The sequence below is a fragment of the Chelonia mydas genome, chromosome 11 (genome assembly GCF_015237465.2).
Source record: "Chelonia mydas isolate rCheMyd1 chromosome 11, rCheMyd1.pri.v2, whole genome shotgun sequence".
Taxonomy (NCBI): domain Eukaryota; kingdom Metazoa; phylum Chordata; order Testudines; family Cheloniidae; genus Chelonia; species Chelonia mydas.
This window is the reverse complement of record NC_051251.2, coordinates 58,851,327-58,870,323: the sequence shown is the minus strand read 5'-3', so window position 1 is coordinate 58,870,323 and position 18,997 is coordinate 58,851,327. Positions and strand designations below refer to the sequence as shown.

Genomic DNA, 18,997 nt, shown 5'->3' with positions numbered 1-18,997 from the left:
CTGTATTCACTCCCTCTCGTCCTTCATCGGTACCCACTCGTAAGCTTCCAGCTCCCTAGTCATTGCCTCTCTTGGGTGGAGAGACATGTCTGTCTCCTGACTGACTGCACGGTTTTCAGGCTGCACCGTTCCCTACCTTCACTGAGTACCCCGGCAAGTCAGACTACCTAAGTAGGCCTTTTTTGTTTTTTTCTCCTCAGAGGCTGTAAACCGTATAATTGCCCATAGGTATAAGTTAGCTACCCTGCCCTTTCTAAGCAAGTATATTTATTCTTAAGGTGAAAGCATTACAGAGAAAACATAAAAAAAATCACAAACAAAAGAACCTACCTAAATGCTAGTATGCTTACCAGAGATTACCCTAACTGTAACAAGGGCTCTGGCAGTGGCAGGTGAACAGTTCTTCAAACCCGCAAAGGAGTCACAAGTTCATAACAGCTGTTAGCTCAGAAGAAACACATCTATGAATCAATCTTTTCTTTATAGAGTTTGTGTCTTTGATCTGCAGAGACCCTGAATAGGTAATCAGCCAGACAATGGGGTTCTCTTCAAGGTGGGTCTGGAGGGCAGAATTCCATCCTCCTTATTCAAGTGTTTCCTAGGGGGTACCCATTCAACTGAAAGTTGTCTTGTCTGATTCATTTTTAAGAGTCCTTTTGCAGCTCATAACACTACCCAGTCATATCTCCCCACCACTAAAGACCATACATACAATCCCACACTAATACATAAACATTTGCTTTTGTAATAAAATGAATTCCTAAGATATTTTAACTTAATTCAGTAAGGTTTGTCCAGGATATGTTGGGAAAATTGCCTATCTGTCACAACAGATTTGATATGTATTAGAGATTTTCCTTAAACATATTTGTATATTTACATAAGTGTCTATATCTTAAATTATTTTAAGTCATGTTTAGAAACAGTCATGATCTGTTCTGAAGTATATTTGAAATATACAGTGCAGTTGCATCTGAAGAAGTGGTTTTTTACCATGAAAGCTTATGCCCAAATAAATCTGTTTAAGGTGCAACTGGACTCCTTGTTTTGTGGATAACTAACACAGCTACCCCTGATACTTGACAGTGAAGTAAAAACTCTGTAATAGAGGATTTAGTTAGTACAGAACATAATCCAACTTTTATACTTCTCAGAATGATTCATAATGTATTTGAAAAGTTCAAATAAGAAATAAAAGCTGCGGAGAAGAGATGCTGAGGTAGAAGCTAGGGAGAAGATTTGAAATTTGGAAATCACTAATAGAGAAAATAGGTACAGAAAGGCTTTAAAGAGCTTTAGGGAAGGCTCTTGTACCAAGTGTGCCAATTGTGCAAAGGAAAAGAGGAAGTTGGCATTAGATGAAGGTGGGAGAGATCCATGAGACAGCTGGAGCAAATCTATGCAGGGTTTTTCAAACAAGTAGCCATTTTGAACATGATACTGAAATCAGTGTTCAACTCCATGGATTTTTCTACCAAAGAGATATAGTGAGGTCATGTTGTTTCATAGACATGACAAAGTGGGCAGCAGCATTCTGCACATTCTGGATTCTGTAGAGGTGAGATTTTTGGAAGGCCACAGAGAAGTAAATTGCAGTAGCAGAGTTGAGAAGAGATAAAAGTATGGATGAGGACTTCAGCAGAGATGAAATTGAGGCAATATTGTTCAAGTGGTGATAGGCACATTTGCAGGTATTAGATGCAGAAGGAGCAAGAAAGGTCAGTGTGAACAACAGTGTCAACATTTAAGAGGTTTGAGAAGGGAAATGTTTCCTAATACACCATTTATCCTCCCACCTCACTTTAAGACATATAATTAAAAAAAAAATTTTTGTCATATATCTTTAGACTGTAAAATCTGATTAAATATATGCACATGTACTGTACATATTTCATGTATAATCCATACAATATCTCTGTCCTTATATTTCTACAGCCCAGAACTATTGAGTCGTTCACACACTCAGACACTGGAGAGTTTAGAGTTCATTCCACAACATGTTGGTGCCTTCACACTAGAGAAATATGAAAATATCAAGAAATATTTAATAAAGGTATTGTGAGCATCATCTAATATTGCTGGCTGTTGTCTATAAAGCATGATTTCAGGTGTCGTAACTTGTTCATTGCCACTTAAATTATCCAGCTGATTTCAGTCAGTATCAATGTACAGTGTCTGTTACTTTCTGTACTTGCACATTTAAGGTCCTAGTTAAGTTCTTGCTCTCTCAAGTAATTGCCAAATTCACCTAACCAACCAATTATTAAGAAAAATATATGGGTACTGCTTTCTCTAAAGTTTGAGCCCTCATGGTCACTTCTCTGGTAATACCAATCTGCTCGTGGAGTCTGTTCCTTGCTTCTTATGTTTCATCACCCTAAAAAAGTGTTTGGGTCCCAATAGAGCATTCTGTGGAATTTTGAAGTGCTTGTGAGGTTACTGAAATATTTTGTGCGTTTTCTGTACAACTGCATAGAAGATTTACCTGAGGCGGCTGTAGTGTGCATTCTTACCTAATAGAGGAGTTTGCTACACTTTTCAGCTAAGTGTAAACTTTACGGTCAAAATAAAGTTTTGACTATTTCTGAAGTTAGTTTATATGTGTAGTATGTTGTATGTAGTTGATATGCATGTATAACTTTTTAAAAGGTTAAATTATTGAACCTTGAGTAGTTGAACTGAGACTCCTGCTTGTGTCTCTTGTACTCAAGGCTTTTATTCATAAGGGATAACATTTCTGTCTCTTGGATCTGTCTCTTACTGCTGCATAGCTGGTGACTCTGATAAATACCTCTCCACACAGGCCTGTGACACCCCTCTCCACCCTCTGGGGAGGCTTGTAGAGACATTAGTAGCTGTGTACAGAATGACCTACGTTGGAGTGGGAGCCAATCGGCGGTTACTACAGGAGGCAGTAAGAGAAATTAAATCCTACCTCAAACGCATTTTCCAGTTGATCAGGTAAGAAGCATCACGTTTTAAGTTAGATTACTTCTGGATGTACTGAAAAACATTTCATTCTCCTAATCTGGTTAATATTAATTTGGCTCTGTGTGCCAGCATTCCCCGATTCCTCTTAAATTTGAAAAGAGTCATGATAGGATTCTGTGCTTAGCTGACTTGATGAATCTGGACAGAAAACCCTTTCCCCCTGAAAGCTCTGTCCACAGTGGAACCCATTAAGGCTCTGTCCACAGTGGAAGGCATTCTTCAATGTGGTTGTTTCTAGCTGGGCGCTAAGGGCTTGTCCACATAGTGCATTAGTCAGCACTAGAGGATCGTAAATTCTAGTGCACACTAGCATGTTGTGCACTAACTGGCCTGTTTCAAAGAGTGCTACAGTAATGCAGTTTTATAGTGGATGCCAGCCCAGTTAGTATGCAACACACTAGCACACACTAGAATTTACGCCTGTCTAGTGTGGACTAGTGCATCATGTAGACCAGCCCTAATGTCTGATTCCAAACCAGTGTATACAGGGGATGTTTGAGGGGATGGTATTAGAGCAGTATATAAACCAAGCTCAGACACATAGCACAGGGTTCACAGAGTGTGTTCAGTAAGAATTCTTGGTAGTAATCTCCATTCACACTAAAGTGAAGAGCTGTGCTTAGATTCTTGCTAGCTGCTATAGTTATAGTACAGTAAGTTATTTTCAAAGCTATTATTCTACCATGGATATCTGCATTTTTGGTGTAATGTAGATAAGGTTTGTGCAAAACTGCATGTTTTAGTTTAATTTTGACTAGGAAAACAGTACACCAACATACACTGAGACTTTTAACTAAATCTTATGGTTACACATGTGGACACATACTGTGAACCCCAGTGTAAGCTTTTTAAAGATCATGTATTTTAAATTAGAAATCTGAAACTATGAATAAGAAAACTGTAGGATATTCAAACACATTTTAAGTTGTTTTTTTTTTTTTCCAAGCCAAACAGTAGTTGCACTCTGCAAACCTTCTGACAGTGTGCTACTCTATCCAGGTCGGTAGTTGATGACAATTTTGATTATTAATACTAAGGAGAGGATGAACTGTAAAATAAGGATATGTGGGATGAAAATCTTCAATTAGGAAAACAATTCTCTTTAAACTCCAGTATACCCTAATTCATTCTCTGTGCTATATCGCATAATTTCATACTTGTTTTCTGTCTCCAAATTTTCCAGGAATCTGACTGTTCTTGAGCACTCTTGTGAGGTTGTATGATGTCAATAGTTTATAGTTTCTTAAAATTACTGGTCCCACATGTAGCTTAATGAGATTGTCATATCTTAAAAAAAGACACTATCTTGCCTGAATAGTTAGCTAATTAAGAGAGGAACCAAATGAAAAAGGAGCTAAGGAAAAATTAACCTAATTAATGTATATCAAGCTGTTTCTGTTTGTGTCATAAGCTTAAGTAATTGGATATGGCTTTGCTGCTAGGCTCACCCAGAAGAAATCACCATGTGCAACTTGTGTTAGAAAAATGTCTCTCAAATAAATAACTTCCCCTGCTTTCCCTTAGAAGTATGAATATATTAGCTATTTATGGACTCTTCTGATAAATCAAGTGATGCAATTATGATTTTATTTTTGAGGTTCTTGTTTCCTGATCTTCCTGATGAAGGCAGCACAATTCCACTCTTGGTGACTGAGACAAAGAGAAGGAAATCCTTCTGTAGTGGGAAAATGGACTCCAGATCAGAATCTCCTGAACCAGGGTGTGTAGGGGAAAAATCATCTCCAATAAACTACTCAGTTCATAAACTAGTACCCAGTTCATAAAGCAATCCCTTCTTAGGAAAGCATTTAAGTATGTGCTTAAGTGCTGTCCTGAACTGGAACCTTAGATTTGTACCTATGTTAAATCTTTTTCCCTTGGAAAGTGTGTCTAGTAAGGAGGGCGGAAAAATAGCTTTTGGCTCTGGGGACAGATTGTCCTAAGCAAACATCCATGTGAATTCACAAAAAATATTTAATTCTGAGTGGCCTAAAGTAGAGACTAAATGCAAATACCATACTTGAATGGCTTGGAGAGGAGTGTTACGTTATAGTTCAAATTTTACATACAAGTTTTGAATTAGAATTGCAGGAATTGCATGCGGTTCTGATCACCCCATCTCAAAAAAGATACATTAGAACTGGGAAAGGTACAGAGAGAGGCAACAAAAATGATGAGCGGTATGGAACCATTTCCGTATGAGGAGAGATTAAAAACACTGGCACTGCTTAGCTTGGAAGAGACAACCGGGGGTGGGGAATATGACAGAGGTCTATAAAGTCAAGAATGGTGTGGAGAAAGTGAATAAGGAAGTGTAATTTACCTCTTCACATAACACAGAATCCAGGGGCACCCTATGAAATCAATAGGTGGCAGGTTTAAAACAAACATAAGGAAGTATTTCTTCACATAACGTACAGTCAACCCATGCAACTGATTGCCAGGGGATGATGTGGAGGCCAAAAGTATAACTGAGCTCAAAGTATCAGATAAATTCATGGCTATAGATCCATCAATGGCTATTAGCCAAGATGGTCAGGATCATAACCCCATGCTCTAGGTGTCCCTAAACTTCTGACTGCCAGAAGCTGGGACTGGATGACAGGATGGATCACTTGATGCATTGCCCTGTTCTGTTCATTCGCTCTGAAGCATCTGGCACTGGCCACTGCCAGAAGACAGGATACTGGACTAGATGGATCTTTGATCTGACCCAGTGTGGCTGTTCTTATGGCCTTATGTAGGAAAGTCCTACTTGGTACCTATTTGGTGTTACAGCATTGTTCCTGGACTGTGTTGTTGAATCAAGGATCTTATTCATAAGTGTAACTTTAGCGTAAGTGTTAATTCCTTAACCTGCACCCTCTCCTAATCCTCCTCCCCAACTGAACATACCCTGAAATGGCTATGTATATGTTCTAATTGTTTGGCTCAATTCATTTTCTATAAATATGTGTCTTGGTTCCCCCCCTCCCCTTTTTTCTTTTCTGCTTTTTTCAGTTATGTGGTAACCAGTTCTGGGCTGCTGCTTCCTGTGTTGTTACCACGACTCTACCCTCCTTTGTTTATGTTATATGCCTTAGACAATGAACGCGAAGAAGATATTTACTGGGAATGTGTTCTTCGTCTAAACAAACAGTCAGATACAGCTCTTCTGAGCTTTCTTGGAGTTCAGATGTGAGTATGCTGTTAAAAGTAATGGCTTTAACACTAAAACAAAAATGTGATATTTGGAAAATCATGGCCAAGTGAAGGCACTGTACCAAAAAACTTCCTATGCCAGTGGCTCTCGACCTACTTATCATTGTGGGCCCCACAGACCTCTATATCCAGTGCCTGCCACCCAGAGACACCTCCACAGAGTGGAGCCAGACGTGGAGCCCTGGGTGGAGGGCTAGGTGGCAGCCCCGACCCTGGACCCAGCTGTGGGGCCGGGCGGCAGCCTGGACCCTGACCCCGCAAGGCCATCCGGCAGTCCCGAGATCAACCCCGACCCTGACTCTGGGGAGCTGAATGGCAGCCCCGGACCCTCACCATGTGGGGCCGGCGACTCCAACCTGGCTAGGCAGTCGGGAACCCAGACCCCATGTGGCTCGACGGCCGTTAGCACACAGCTGGGACCCAGTTGTGTGCTAATTGAGCCGCGGTTTGAGAACTGCTGTCCTTTGTGCTATGAATCTCTCATGGGCTGTTCTATATTTCCTTTTCTTTTATTATCAGAACATCTATATGTAACTGTATCTTTGCAGTAAGTAGTATGTGAGGGGGCTGATCACACACATGCTCATTTTAAACTAATATGGTACTTGGTCATAGGAAAAGAAGTAGCCTGATAACTTTTTAGTTATATAAAATTTGCTTAAGCGGCGTGGCAATTCTTTAAGAACTCGAGGGTAGTGTTCCAAATTATAGTATTTTCCACTATTTCTGCTAAGTGTAGGTAATCATGTGGTGGAGGGAGGAAATAGAAAATCTTGAGGGTCCCTTTCTGTGCATCAAGCAAAAGATAAGTTAAAATCACTTTTTAAAAACAACAACTCATTCTGTTAATTGAATACATGTGGTTTCTTACAGCAAATTTTGGCCAGTGACTGTGTCCATCCTTGGAGAAAATAAAAAGGTATATCCACTTTTTAATGGAACAGAGGAATATGTGAGCTCACATGCTTGGCAATACATTTATTATGCTCTTATTTTTCCTTTGTGCTTACATCTTTTGTATGTATTTTAAAGCTACATTAGACTTCCTTTAAAGCTACATTAGACAACTGTAAGCAGTTGTCACTTCAGAAGTGCAGCTCTATCCAGAATTTCCTTATTCCATATATTAGAGGATGCATAGTTCTGAGAACTTGTAATATTTTAAAAGAAGCCTGCATCTGTTTTGTTTGGTCCACAGTTGTGAAAGAGGATGAGGTTAGAAACATCTCTTACCAGGATAAGCTGTAAATTGCATTTGATAAAGACTTTTAAAAAATAGAGTAATACCACTTTTATTGTAGATTATCACCAAAAAAGGCATTATTAACAAGGATGATAAAGGAACAGATTATACAGTTAGGAACAATAGCCACTTTAGAGTAGCCAGTTTCCGTTTTCTGCTAATGGTGTTAACAATCAGACGTCTCTTACCAGTTAACGTAAATATTTTGTTTAAGTATATGGCTAGATTTATGCTGTGGAGGAAAAAAATATGGAAGACTTAATCAAAACGTCAAATTCAATTTTCCATGGAGATGCAGAGCCTTTCAGTTTTAGGTCATTACTTCAGTCAGCACAGGTCAGTAGTGACCAAATTTCTTTCCCATCAGATGCTTGCTATTATGTGAGACTATTTTGGTGGTCTCCTTCCAATTCGTTTTAGACAAGTATCACCATCTCAGAAATTTTCAATATAATTCACTCTAATCAGTCTCCTGGTTGGTATCATGAGGAGTGAGGCGAAGGACTGAATAAAAAAAGAGACTGAATTTCTCTGCCTCTGGACTTGGCCCTTCCAGATCAGAGTTGAGATCTGTTGGTGGGGCAGTATGAAGAAACCTACGTAAACATTGCCCAGACAGGTAACAGTTTTGTTGACAGAGGACTTCAGTTTCTTAAGTCAATCCAGCATCTTTTATGAGCCCCAAAATCACTTTATAAAAATATACTTTTATTTTACTGCATTTTTCTCACTCATATTTAATACAGGTTTCAGAGTAGCAGCCGTGTTAGTCTGTATCCACAAAGTTAGGAGTACTTGTGGCATCTTAGAGACTAACAAATTTATTAGAGATTAAGCTTTCATGGGCTACAGCCCACTTCATCAGATGCATTGAATGGAACATATAGTAAGAAGATATATAGATATAGATACACACATACAGAGAAGGTGGAAGTTGCCATACAAACTGTAAGAGGCTAATTAATTAAGATGAGCTATTATCAGCAGGAGAAAAAAAACTTTTGTAGTGATAATCAAGATGGCCCATTTAGACAGTTGACAAGAAGGTGTGAGGATACTTGAACATGTGGAAATAGATTCAATATGTGTAATGACCCAGCCACTCCCAGTCTCTATTCAAACCCAAGTTAATGGTATCTAGTTTGCATATTAATTCAAGCTCAGCAGTTTCTCGTTGGAGTCTGTTTTTGAAGCTTTTCTGTTGCAAAATTGCCACCCTTAAATCTTTTACTGAGTGGCCAGAGAAGTCGAAGTGTTCTCCTACCGGTTTTTGAATGTTATGATTCCTGATGTCAGATTTGTGTCCATTTATTCTTTTGTGTAGAGATGGTCCGGTTTGGCCAATGTACATGGCAGAAGGGCATTGCTGGCACATGATGGCATATATCACATTGGTAGATGTGTAGGTGAACGAGCCTCTGATGGCTTGGCTAATGTGATTAGGTCCTATGATGGTGTCACTTGAATAAATATGTGGACAGAGTTGGCATCGGGCTTTGTTGCAAGGATAGGTTCCTGGGTTAGTGTTTTTGTTGTGTGGTGTGTGGTTGCTGGTGAGTATTTGCTTCAGATTGGGGGCTGTCTGTAAGCGAGGACTGATTTGTCTCCCAAGATCTGTGAGAGTGAGGGATCATTTTTCAGGATAGGCTGTACATCTTTGATGCGCTGGAGAGGCTTTAGTTGGGGTCTGAAGGTGACAGCTAGTGGCATTCTGTTATTTTCTTTGTTGGCCCTGTCCTGTAGTAGGTGACTTCTGGGTACTCTTCTGGCTCTGTCAGTCTGTTTCTTCACTTCAGCAGGTGGGTATTGTAGTTGTAAGAACGCTTGATAGAGATCTTGTAGGTGTTTGTCTCTGTCTGAGGGGTTGGAGCAAATGCGGTTGTATCTTAGAGCTTGGCTGTAGACAATGGATCGTGTGGTGTGTCCTGGATGGAAGCTGGAGGCATGTAGGTAAGTATAGCGGTCAATAGGTTTCCGGTATAGGGTGGTGTTTATGTGACCATTGCTTATTAGCACAGTAGTGTCCAGGAAATGGACCGCTTGTGTGGATTGGTCTAGGCTGAGGTTGATGGTGGGATGGAAATTGTTGAAATCATGGTGGAATTCCTCAAGGGCTTCTTTTCCATGGGTCCAGATGATGAAGATGTCATCAACGTAGCACAAGTAGAGTAGGGGCATTAGGGGACGAGAGCTGAAGAAGCGTTGTTCTAAGTCAGCCATAAAAATGTTGGCATACTGTGGGGCCATGTGGGTACCCATAGCAGTGCCGCTGACTTGAAGGTATATATTGTCCCCAAATGTGAAATAGTTGTGGTTGAGGACAAAGTCACAAAGGTCAGCCACCAGGTTTGCCATGACATTATCGGGGATACTGTTCCTGACGGCTTGTAGTCCATCTTTGTGTGGAATGTTGGTGTAGAGGGCTTCTACATCCATAGTGGCCAGGATGGTGTTTTCTGGAAGATCACCGATGGATTGTAATTTCCTCTGCCGGGGACAGATCAAGAAAGCAAGCAATCCAACTTCTATAGAGTTAGTAAGTAATCTAGCTAGAAAATGCGTTAGATTTTCTTTTGTTTTTGGCTTGTGACATTCACTGTGCTGGAGGGAATGTGTATCCCTGTTTTTGTGTCTTTTTGTAACTTAAGGTTTTGCCTAGAGGGATTCTCTATGTTTTGAATCTGACTGCCTGTGATATTATCTTCCATTCTAATCTCAGAGTTGTTTTTTTATCTTTTTTTTTGTTCTTCTAATAAAGTTGAGTTTTTTAAGAATCTGATTGGGTAAGCAAAAGAATAAATGGACAAAAATCTGACATCAGGAATCATAATATTCAAAAACCAGTAGGAGAACACTTCAACCTCTCTGGCCACTCAGTAAAAGATTTAAGGGTGGCAATTTTGCAACAGAAAAACTGTAAAAACAGACTCCAACGAGAAACTGCTGAGCTTGAATTAATATGCAAACTAGATACCATTAACTTGGGTTTGAATAGAGACTGAGAGTGGCTGGGTAATTACACGTTTGAATCTATTTCCATATGTTCAAGTATCCTCACATCTTCTTGTCAACTGTCTAAATGGGCCATCTTGATTATCACTACAAAAGTTGTTTTTTCTCCTGCTGATAATAGCTCATCTTAATTAATTAGCCTCTTACAGTTTGTATGGCAACTTCCACTTTCTCTGTATGTGTGTACATATATATCTTCTTACTATATGTTCCATTCAATGCATCCGATGAAGTGGGCTGTAGCCCACGAAAGCTTATGATCTAATAAGTTTGTTAGTCTCTAAGGTGCCAAAAGTACTCCTGTTATATTTAATACAGTTGCATAGCTAACTTTGCAATAGCCATGTTCGCTTTCTTGTGAGCTGTCAGAGGTATTTACTAGAAAGATTCTGATTTCTCCTGATTACCTAGGTGATACCAAACACAAAAGATGTCTGCTTTGCCTCAGCAGTTGAATGTTTACAACAGATCAGGTAATCCTTTCACTTTATCCCTCTGACTTGCTTTTCCTGCTCAGAGTACTGCCTCAGTCTAAGGCTTTGTCTACACTGGGCAAAAAAAACCCAACATCCCCCGAACAACAACAGTTTTACAGACAAAAAGCGCTGTTGTGAACAGCGCTTTGTGGGCAGGAGCATTCTTCTGCCAACAAAGCTGCTGCCACTTGTTGGGGATGGAAGTCTTTTTTGTCGGTGGGAGAGCTCTCTCCTGCCAACAGTCAGCAGCTACACTGCATGCCTTTTAGCAGCACAGCTGTAGTGGCACAGCTGTGTCGCTAAAAGGTGGGTAGTGTGCCATTCACATTGTAACAAGAAGCCTTGAAAGACTTTTCCGTCTTTCTGCCAAAAATGCTAATAAGTCTTCAAAGTGAGGAGGTGGGTGAGCCCTTTTGTGTGGGGGCAGTTGGTATCTTCTAGGCAGGTTTTTGTAAGCTACCTTGACAGAAACAAAAGGGAGAAGATACTTAATCAATTGTGCATGTGCTTTTTTTTTTTTTTTTTTTTTTTAAAGCAGTCAGGACAAAATGGCGTATTTATGGAGAGTTTTCACAGCTAACGGCTGGAAAAGACATCTCAGTTGCTGGTCATCTTGTTTTAAAAATATTTGAGTGGCAGTAATGAAGAAAGTCTTTTCAAACAGCAAGCACTGATTTAAAATAGCTTAAAATATTGTTTTATGTTCAGTAATATCTCTTGATCTGGTTCACTTGCAATTCAGTATGCTGTGCAGCTGGTATATTCTTAGAAATGGGCAGGTTTTGATGGCTGTGATGCAAATGTGATCAGTGGCTGTTTTGAAGGGTTCTGTCATTCTAGAAAAGAAAGGAAAAAAAACACAAATGAACAAACTGTCTTTTTATGTAGTTAAGTCAATTTGCAACTATCATTGTAATCCTGATGGTTTCCTTTCCCAATAGTACAACCTTTACCCCATCTGACAAACTGAAGGTGATCCAGCAGACTTTTGAGGAGATCTCTCAGAGTGTGCTTGACACTCTTCAGGAAGACTTCTTGTGGTCAATGGATGACTTATTTCCTGTTTTTCTCTATGTGGTGCTACGAGCCAGGTGAGCGGTTTCAAAGTATTGCGAGAGAACCCACAGACCAACTAAAATTGTTTCCTGAATGGGAATGATTTATTAAAGTTGAAACAGAACTGTATTCAGTACAGCTGGAGGGTCTTAAGGTAGTCTGTTAGTGCAGGTAGAGCTGTTAGCAACCCTAACTAGTTCAGCTAAAACAGTTCAGCCATTTCTGAGAAAAAGGCTGGAAAAAACATTTTGCCCATTTAAAAAAGATTCTTAAAGTGTACAAGGCTAGAACAAAATATAATAGTGACTTTTCCTCATGTGACAGGATAAGGAATTTGGGGTCGGAGGTGCACTTGATTGAGGACCTGATGGATCCGTATCTCCAGCATGGGGAACAAGGCATCATGTTCACTACTCTGAAGGTGAGTATGAAATGTACACATCAACTATCTAAAATTCCTATTGTCCTTTCTCTGGCAGCTAATAATCTTTGTACTCTTCCTATGGCAATGGCCACAACTGAGCCAATTTAAATTTCAATGAAAGTTAGCAACAAATTCTTTCAACCACTTATAGCACCACCCACTGATAAAATTTCAAGGTAACAAAGCCCTGTTAATGCTGGTTATTAATAAAATCGCATGTACATGTACAAAATCCTTCATGTTGCTCAGACTTAAACTTAGTTTGCTGGTTCTGATCTCTGTCACCAGAAAAATCAGATTCCTGGTATAAAGAGATTTGAACATGTGGCTCCTGTGATTACTGAGCTCTCTAGTGTATGGTAACAATTGATGTTCTGTTCTAGTGTGCAAGGGTTCCAAGTGTGGAAGTTGGAAGTGGGATTGCTTTTATGTCCTGGTGCAGCAGAGGGGAGGTGAACGCTGCAGTTAAAATTCTAGGTGAAATATCAAAAAAATCTTATTTTTGTTAAATTAGTAACAACACAATCTGTCTGGTTCTTCGAGATGTGTTGCTGATGTCGATTCCATTCTAGGTTGCGCGTGTCCACGTGTGCGGTCATCAGAGATTTTTGCCTTAGCTGTATCCATAGGGTCAGCTGTGGCACCCCCTGGAGTGCTGCGCTCATACATCGGTGTATATGAGGAGCCGCTGGCCCTACACCTCTCAGTTCTTTCTTACCGCCCGTGGTGGTTAGTTGGAGGGCCTTTCCTTGCATAGCAAGGGCTCGCGGTTTCTCCTCTTCTGACTTCGAGCCTTAAGGCCTTGTAAATAGCTGTTTATAGTAGTTAGTGTTAAGTATTTGTTAAGTGTAGTTAGAAGTTAGAGTCCAATCGGGGACTTCGTCCCAGGCAGGGCATGCCCTGGTCCCTAGGTTTAAGCCCTGTGTGGACTTTAACAGGCCTATGCTTGTAAGTGACCCCCACAGCAGCTGCCTCAAGTGCTTGGGGGAATCACATGTGAAGGACGTGTGTCATATCTGCAAAAACTTTGAACCCAGGACCCAGAAAGAGCATGATATTCGTTTGAGGGCTCTCCTCTGACCAGCTTCCGAGCCATCCCGGCCGGACTCAACCCCTGGTATCTCGGCCTCAATGCGCAGTGCACCCCCGTCACTGGGCTCCACCCGGCACTGCTCCCCGTCACCGGTGCCCAAAAAAACCCAGAAGGAGCATGGCTACCCAGGACCAGGCAAGAAAGGCCATGGGGCATCGGCAAAGGACCCAGTTTGGGCCGCCTGGCCACTCCAGAGTCTTGTGGATGTGCTTTCCCAGTCGGGTCCCTTAGCCCCTTAAAGGATTCACCATCGACTCCTTGGACGGGTTGGGAACCCAAACTTTTGGAGTCATTGATGCCTTCCCAAGCTCCCCCGGCGCCAAGAGAGCAGATGCCTCCACCCACACCGCTGGCCCCGTGTGTGCCACAGGAAGCGGCAAAGGCTCCCTACAAGGGCAAACCAGCCGCCAAGACCCCACAGAGGGCAGATGAGTGCCGCCGATACCCTGAGCCAAGGCATCACTCTCCATCTCTGCGTCTCAGATCTCCGACATCACAGCCCAGATCCTCTGGGGCTTGCCCTCGATCACCGGCACCATGTTTGCAGTCCCCACCATCTCGACATGGATCGCCTAGGGGGAGGCACCAGTCACCGTATAACCGGTGCCGTTCGCCCTCCTGCCAGTCTTCCTCTCAGCACAGATCTTAAGTCACCCACTCCATGGGAGCACTCTCCGTCACGATACTAGTCGCCCCATCACCAGTCCTCCCTAACACCAGCAACAGTCCTCCCATTCCCAAGCACCAGTCTCCAGTGGCGACAGCCAGCAGACAAACACAGGCGCCAATGGCCCCATCGTGGTCACCAGAAGGGGATTCCTCCAGCACAGAAGGGCAGTTTCGCCCCTCTTCGAGACTACACCGGCATGATTGGGCAGCAGAGGCTGCGTCGACTTCTATGGCACCACCTTGGTAGCATGGCTGGACCCCGGGTTGGTGTTGGAGGGAGTTCCCTTTGCAGCCTTGTTGCTGACCCTGATCTCCATTGCTTCAGACCTGGACTAGGGAGCCCACCTGGGCAAGCTCAGCACCCAGGGCCATTGGTTGCGGGACAAGCTGGCCCTCCATATCAACGTCAGGGAGCTCAGAGTGGCTCATCTGGCCTGCCAAGCTTTCTTACCCCACTTGAAGGGCAAGGTAGAGCAGACCTTGACAGATAATACCACCGCAATGTATTACATCAACAGGCAGGGCAGAGCCAAGTCATCAGCCCTTTGCCAAGAAGCTCTCTGCGTTTTGGGACTTGTGTGCCACATGCCATTCATCTGCACCTGCCCAGGACCAGGAACCTATTAGCAGATCACCTCAGCAGGATCTTCTTGTCTCGCCACGAGTTGTCACTCCATCCAGAGAGGGTTAGTATAATCCTTCCAGAGGTGGGGGACTCCCAGGGTGTACCTGTTCGCGTCCAGGCAGAACAGGAAATGCCATGTCTTCTGTTCAATCTGAGAGATGGACAGGAGCTCCCTGTCAGATGGGTTTCTCATACCATGGTCAGGGGCTCTAATATATGCCTTCCGGCCAGTGTCGTTGATTCACAGGTTCCTTGTGAAGATCAAGCAGGACAGGGTGGTTATACTAATAGCCCCCGTGTGGCCTCGCCAGCACTGGTTTGGCACGCTGCCCAACCTTTTAGTAGCCGCCCTGCTGCAGCTGCTCCTCTGGCCAGATCTGCTGTCCCAGAATCACGGCAGCTTTCTGCACCTGAACCTGGCGGCGCTACACTTGACAGCATGGCTAAATGCGGACCAACGAGAATGCTCGGCCCACGTTCAGCAGGTCTTGGTGGGTAGCAGGAAACCCTCCACCAGAGTGGCTTACTTGGCCAAATGGAAAAGGTTCATGTGCTGGGCCTCGGAATGCCATATCTGGGCCTCGCAGGCCTCACTGCAGGAGGTCATAGATTATTTTCTGCACTTCAAACTTCAAGGTTTGACCTTGTCATCAATCAGGGTCCACCCAGCCGCTACTGCGGCCTTCCACCCTCCGTTCCAAGGCAGGTCAGTCTTCATTCATGATATGACAACCCGTTTTTTGAAAGGTCTGGAGCATCTCTACCTGCATGTCTAAGATCCCGTTCCTCTCTTGGATCTGAATCTCATGCTGTCGAGACTCATGGGTCCCCTCTTCAAGTCCCTGGCTTCTTGCTCTCTCCTGGAAGGTTTTCTTGCAATAACGTTGGCCCGCAGGGTGTCCAAGATCAGGGTGCTTGCTTCAGAACTGCCCTGTATGGTATTCTTCAGGATAAGGTCCAGCTGCGACCACACCTGGTGTTTCTACCCAAGGTTGTTTCCCAGTTTCATACTGGCCTGGGACATATACTTACCACATATGCTTACGTGTCTTCTTTCCAAAGCCTCATATCAGATGATGAGTGCAGGCTGCATGCTGTGGATGTCAGGAGGGCATTGGCCTTCTATGTAGACAGGAAAGGGCTGTTCCGTAGGTCGATGCGACTGTTTGTGGCAGTGGCAGACAAAATGAGATGTCGCGCAGTGTCTACTCAAAGGATTTCATCCTGGATCATTGCCTGCATCCGCTTACTGCTAGAGCTGGCAAATGTGCCTCTGCCGGCACTCATGATGGCTTACTTGATCAGGGAAAAGGGGTCACCAACAGCCTTCCTGGCACAGGTTCTAATCAAAGAGATCTGTAGAGCTGCTACCTGGACATCTGTCCAGATGTTCGCGTCTCATTATGCACTCGGCAAGCTTCAGACAACACTGGGTTTGGCAGAGCAGTGTTGCAAGCTGCATGACCGTGAACTCTGATCCCACCTCCATTGGACACTGCTTGTAAGTCACTTAGAATAGAATCGACATGAGCCAAGTAGTTGAAGAAAAATCGGTTACTTACCTTTTCGTATCTTGTTCTTCAAGATGTGTTGCTCATGTCCATTCCATTACTCGCCCTCCTGCCCCTCTATCGAAGTTGCCGGCAAGAAGGAACTGAGAGGCCGTAGGGCTGGCGGTGCCTGATATACTGACATATGAGCACAGCACTCAAGGGCCGCCACAGCCGACCCTACGGATACCACTAAGGCAAAAATCTCCAACAACCATGCACGTGGGCATGTGCACACCTAGAATGGAATGGACATGGAGTAACACATCTCAAAGAATAACCATGACAAAAAGGTAGGTAATTGGAGGGTTTTTTGCCATTGGTATGAGTATTTTCCCAAAGTTTCCAGTTGCTACCCACCTAAACTATATATGAAACAGTTTTTTTTAGAACTGAATGGCTGCCTAAGCTAATGCTTTTTTCTAGCTACTCCTAGGACGTTTCATTGTAATGTCTGAGTATCCGGAGTCCGAAACCATCCTCCCACTCCATGAGGAGTTAAACACAATTTGAACTTAAAAGCTCAGACCTTCCCCCGATACTTCATGACATTTCACAAGATTGCCGCACAGTGAATGTTGTCACTGCACAACTGATCACAGAAAGTCTAACTTCTTGGGGTGGGGGTGGGGGAATTAAACCTTTTTGTAGGTTAACCGGAGGGGGTGGGGAGGGGGAAATCATGGAAAGTAGTATTTTAAAATTAAACTGAATTTTGTTTCAATTCAGGCTTGTTACTACCAGATTCAACATGAAAAGCTGACCTAGATCGCCTCTGCAACCAAAGTAGATGAGTATCTACTGAGTGGAGCTTCAGCAACATCCATGTTCTTCCTTAGAATGGCACTTACAACAGAGATATGTGGATATTGCTTCTGAACTCATATAAAGATTGAAAAAAACAAGTACTGAGGCCATCTAGAGGAAATGACAGAAGCAGAAAAGTAATACTTAAACTTGGCCTGTCCAACAGTTTCCAAGAAGAGAGACTATTTGCTGGTCTAAAGGAGGGATTGTTTGTTCTTCCCAAATTAGCAGTGTTTTTAAAAGGCATGACATCAACTTGGAGTTCATATGCAAAGAGTAGTCTGGGCATATGGCTTCTTAGACAATGGGTTCATGGTTTTCCTGAATCTACCTGCACTGACCACAGATTCCTTTGAAAGGGTTACATTGCATCATAGAACCACTCTGTGTCTTCCTGAATTAAGCTGCTAACTATGTTTGTTTTTGGAAAAGGGAAAAAAGAAAAGTTGCTATGTTAGTATTTATAATAGGCAGTTTACAGAATATCTGTCTGGAAGGGTTCTGATTGAATCATTTGTAGCAGGATTGCTGAAAGCAGCCCTTAGTTGCTGTTATGGAAATGATCAAATTGACATGGGCTCCTTTACATCTGTAGTGGTAAGAACATATCCTTTTTATTTAATTAACTTCATAAACAAAAAGCACTAGCAGGTTTGAATTTCATTGCTGAATTTGGTACTTCTAAAGTTTTTTTGCAGAGCTATTAGTTTAATTGTTCCTTGCCTTGCATTCTAAGGCCCAAGGATGAACAATGTGCAGGCTGTTTTTGGAACAGTCTTCTTGTGAGGTCCATGGTGCAGGAGAATGAGAACATGTTTTAAACTAAGTGACACTAGATTTGGATTGAGATTTTTGACTCCCTCCATTATGTTGTAGTTACTTAGCAAGGGAAAACTCACTGTTACATTCTCAAAGGTATTGTAAAACAAAAACTTAATCTCAGTGTTTGGGTTTTTGTGTGTGTGCATGTTCTCTTGTGGTTTACATTTATATTGATTTATACAAATAATGCCAGTGAACATTTGGATACAATGGGTGCTGTTCTTTACCATGTCTGACAGAAAAGTGGGAGATATATGAAATGTTCTCATGACTTACCTTGAATTAGCATAGCAAAGGCTAAATCGGTTTTTGAAATCAGAATCATGGCTTGTGTGTTGACCCTTTAAAAACAGAAACAAAACTGTTCATTGAAATGCTGTTGGGAGCAGTGACTGTAACGTAGCACTTTTCATAATAAAGTAAAGAGTATTTGTCTTTGAGACTGTTTTTGTGGATGGTTGGAGAAAAGAAAATTAAAAGGTATAGCAAGAGTCTATTTAAAATCTCATTTAATATAACACCTAACTGCTCAGAGATGATAAAGGAACTATCTCTAAACTCCCACTAATATCTTTTTTTAAAAGGTGTCTCTTTAATACAAATGATTGTTATCAAAGATGTACTTGCAGAGAACATATTTAATAATTAAAATAACTATTTTTGATCCAAGTAACGTGTTTCCTACTGAATTTCAAAAACCTCTTAAGGGACAGGAGCTTTTGGGGAGGGAGACTGCAGTGTATGGATTTGTTTTGGCTTTTTTTTTTTTAAAGTATCTTACAACCATTTCTTCTTTGAGTAGATTCAGCTGTGTGTTCCATGTGGTTGTGCGCATGCCCATAGCACCAAAGCTGGAGAACTTTGCTGAGCAGTACCCGTAGGGGTGGTTCTCGCACCCTGTGGACCTAGCCCCTCTCCTGGCAGCTAGAGTCCAAGATCTGTGGGGTGTTTTCACCTCATGTTTTTGATCTCCGTTTTCTGAGAGTTTTTTCTCTAGATAATAGTAGTACATTAGGTTTAGTTTAGTG

At 42.2% G+C, this 18,997-nt stretch overlaps 1 protein-coding gene across 1 annotated transcript in view; it reads left to right on the top strand.

Moving 5' to 3' along the window:
* The window catches only part of ALS2 (alsin Rho guanine nucleotide exchange factor ALS2), a 66,214-nt gene extending 47,810 nt beyond the window's left edge, over positions 1-18,404 (top strand). Inside the window, 9 exon segments of the mRNA XM_037912038.2 lie at positions 1,936-2,053; positions 2,804-2,961; positions 4,589-4,711; positions 5,992-6,168; positions 7,066-7,111; positions 10,859-10,920; positions 11,865-12,014; positions 12,304-12,400; positions 17,070-18,404. Coding sequence (XP_037767966.1) covers positions 1,936-2,053; positions 2,804-2,961; positions 4,589-4,711; positions 5,992-6,168; positions 7,066-7,111; positions 10,859-10,920; positions 11,865-12,014; positions 12,304-12,400; positions 17,070-17,108 — 970 coding nt within the window. The 3' untranslated portion in view covers positions 17,109-18,404.
* Positions 18,405-18,997: the final 593 nt, after the last annotated feature.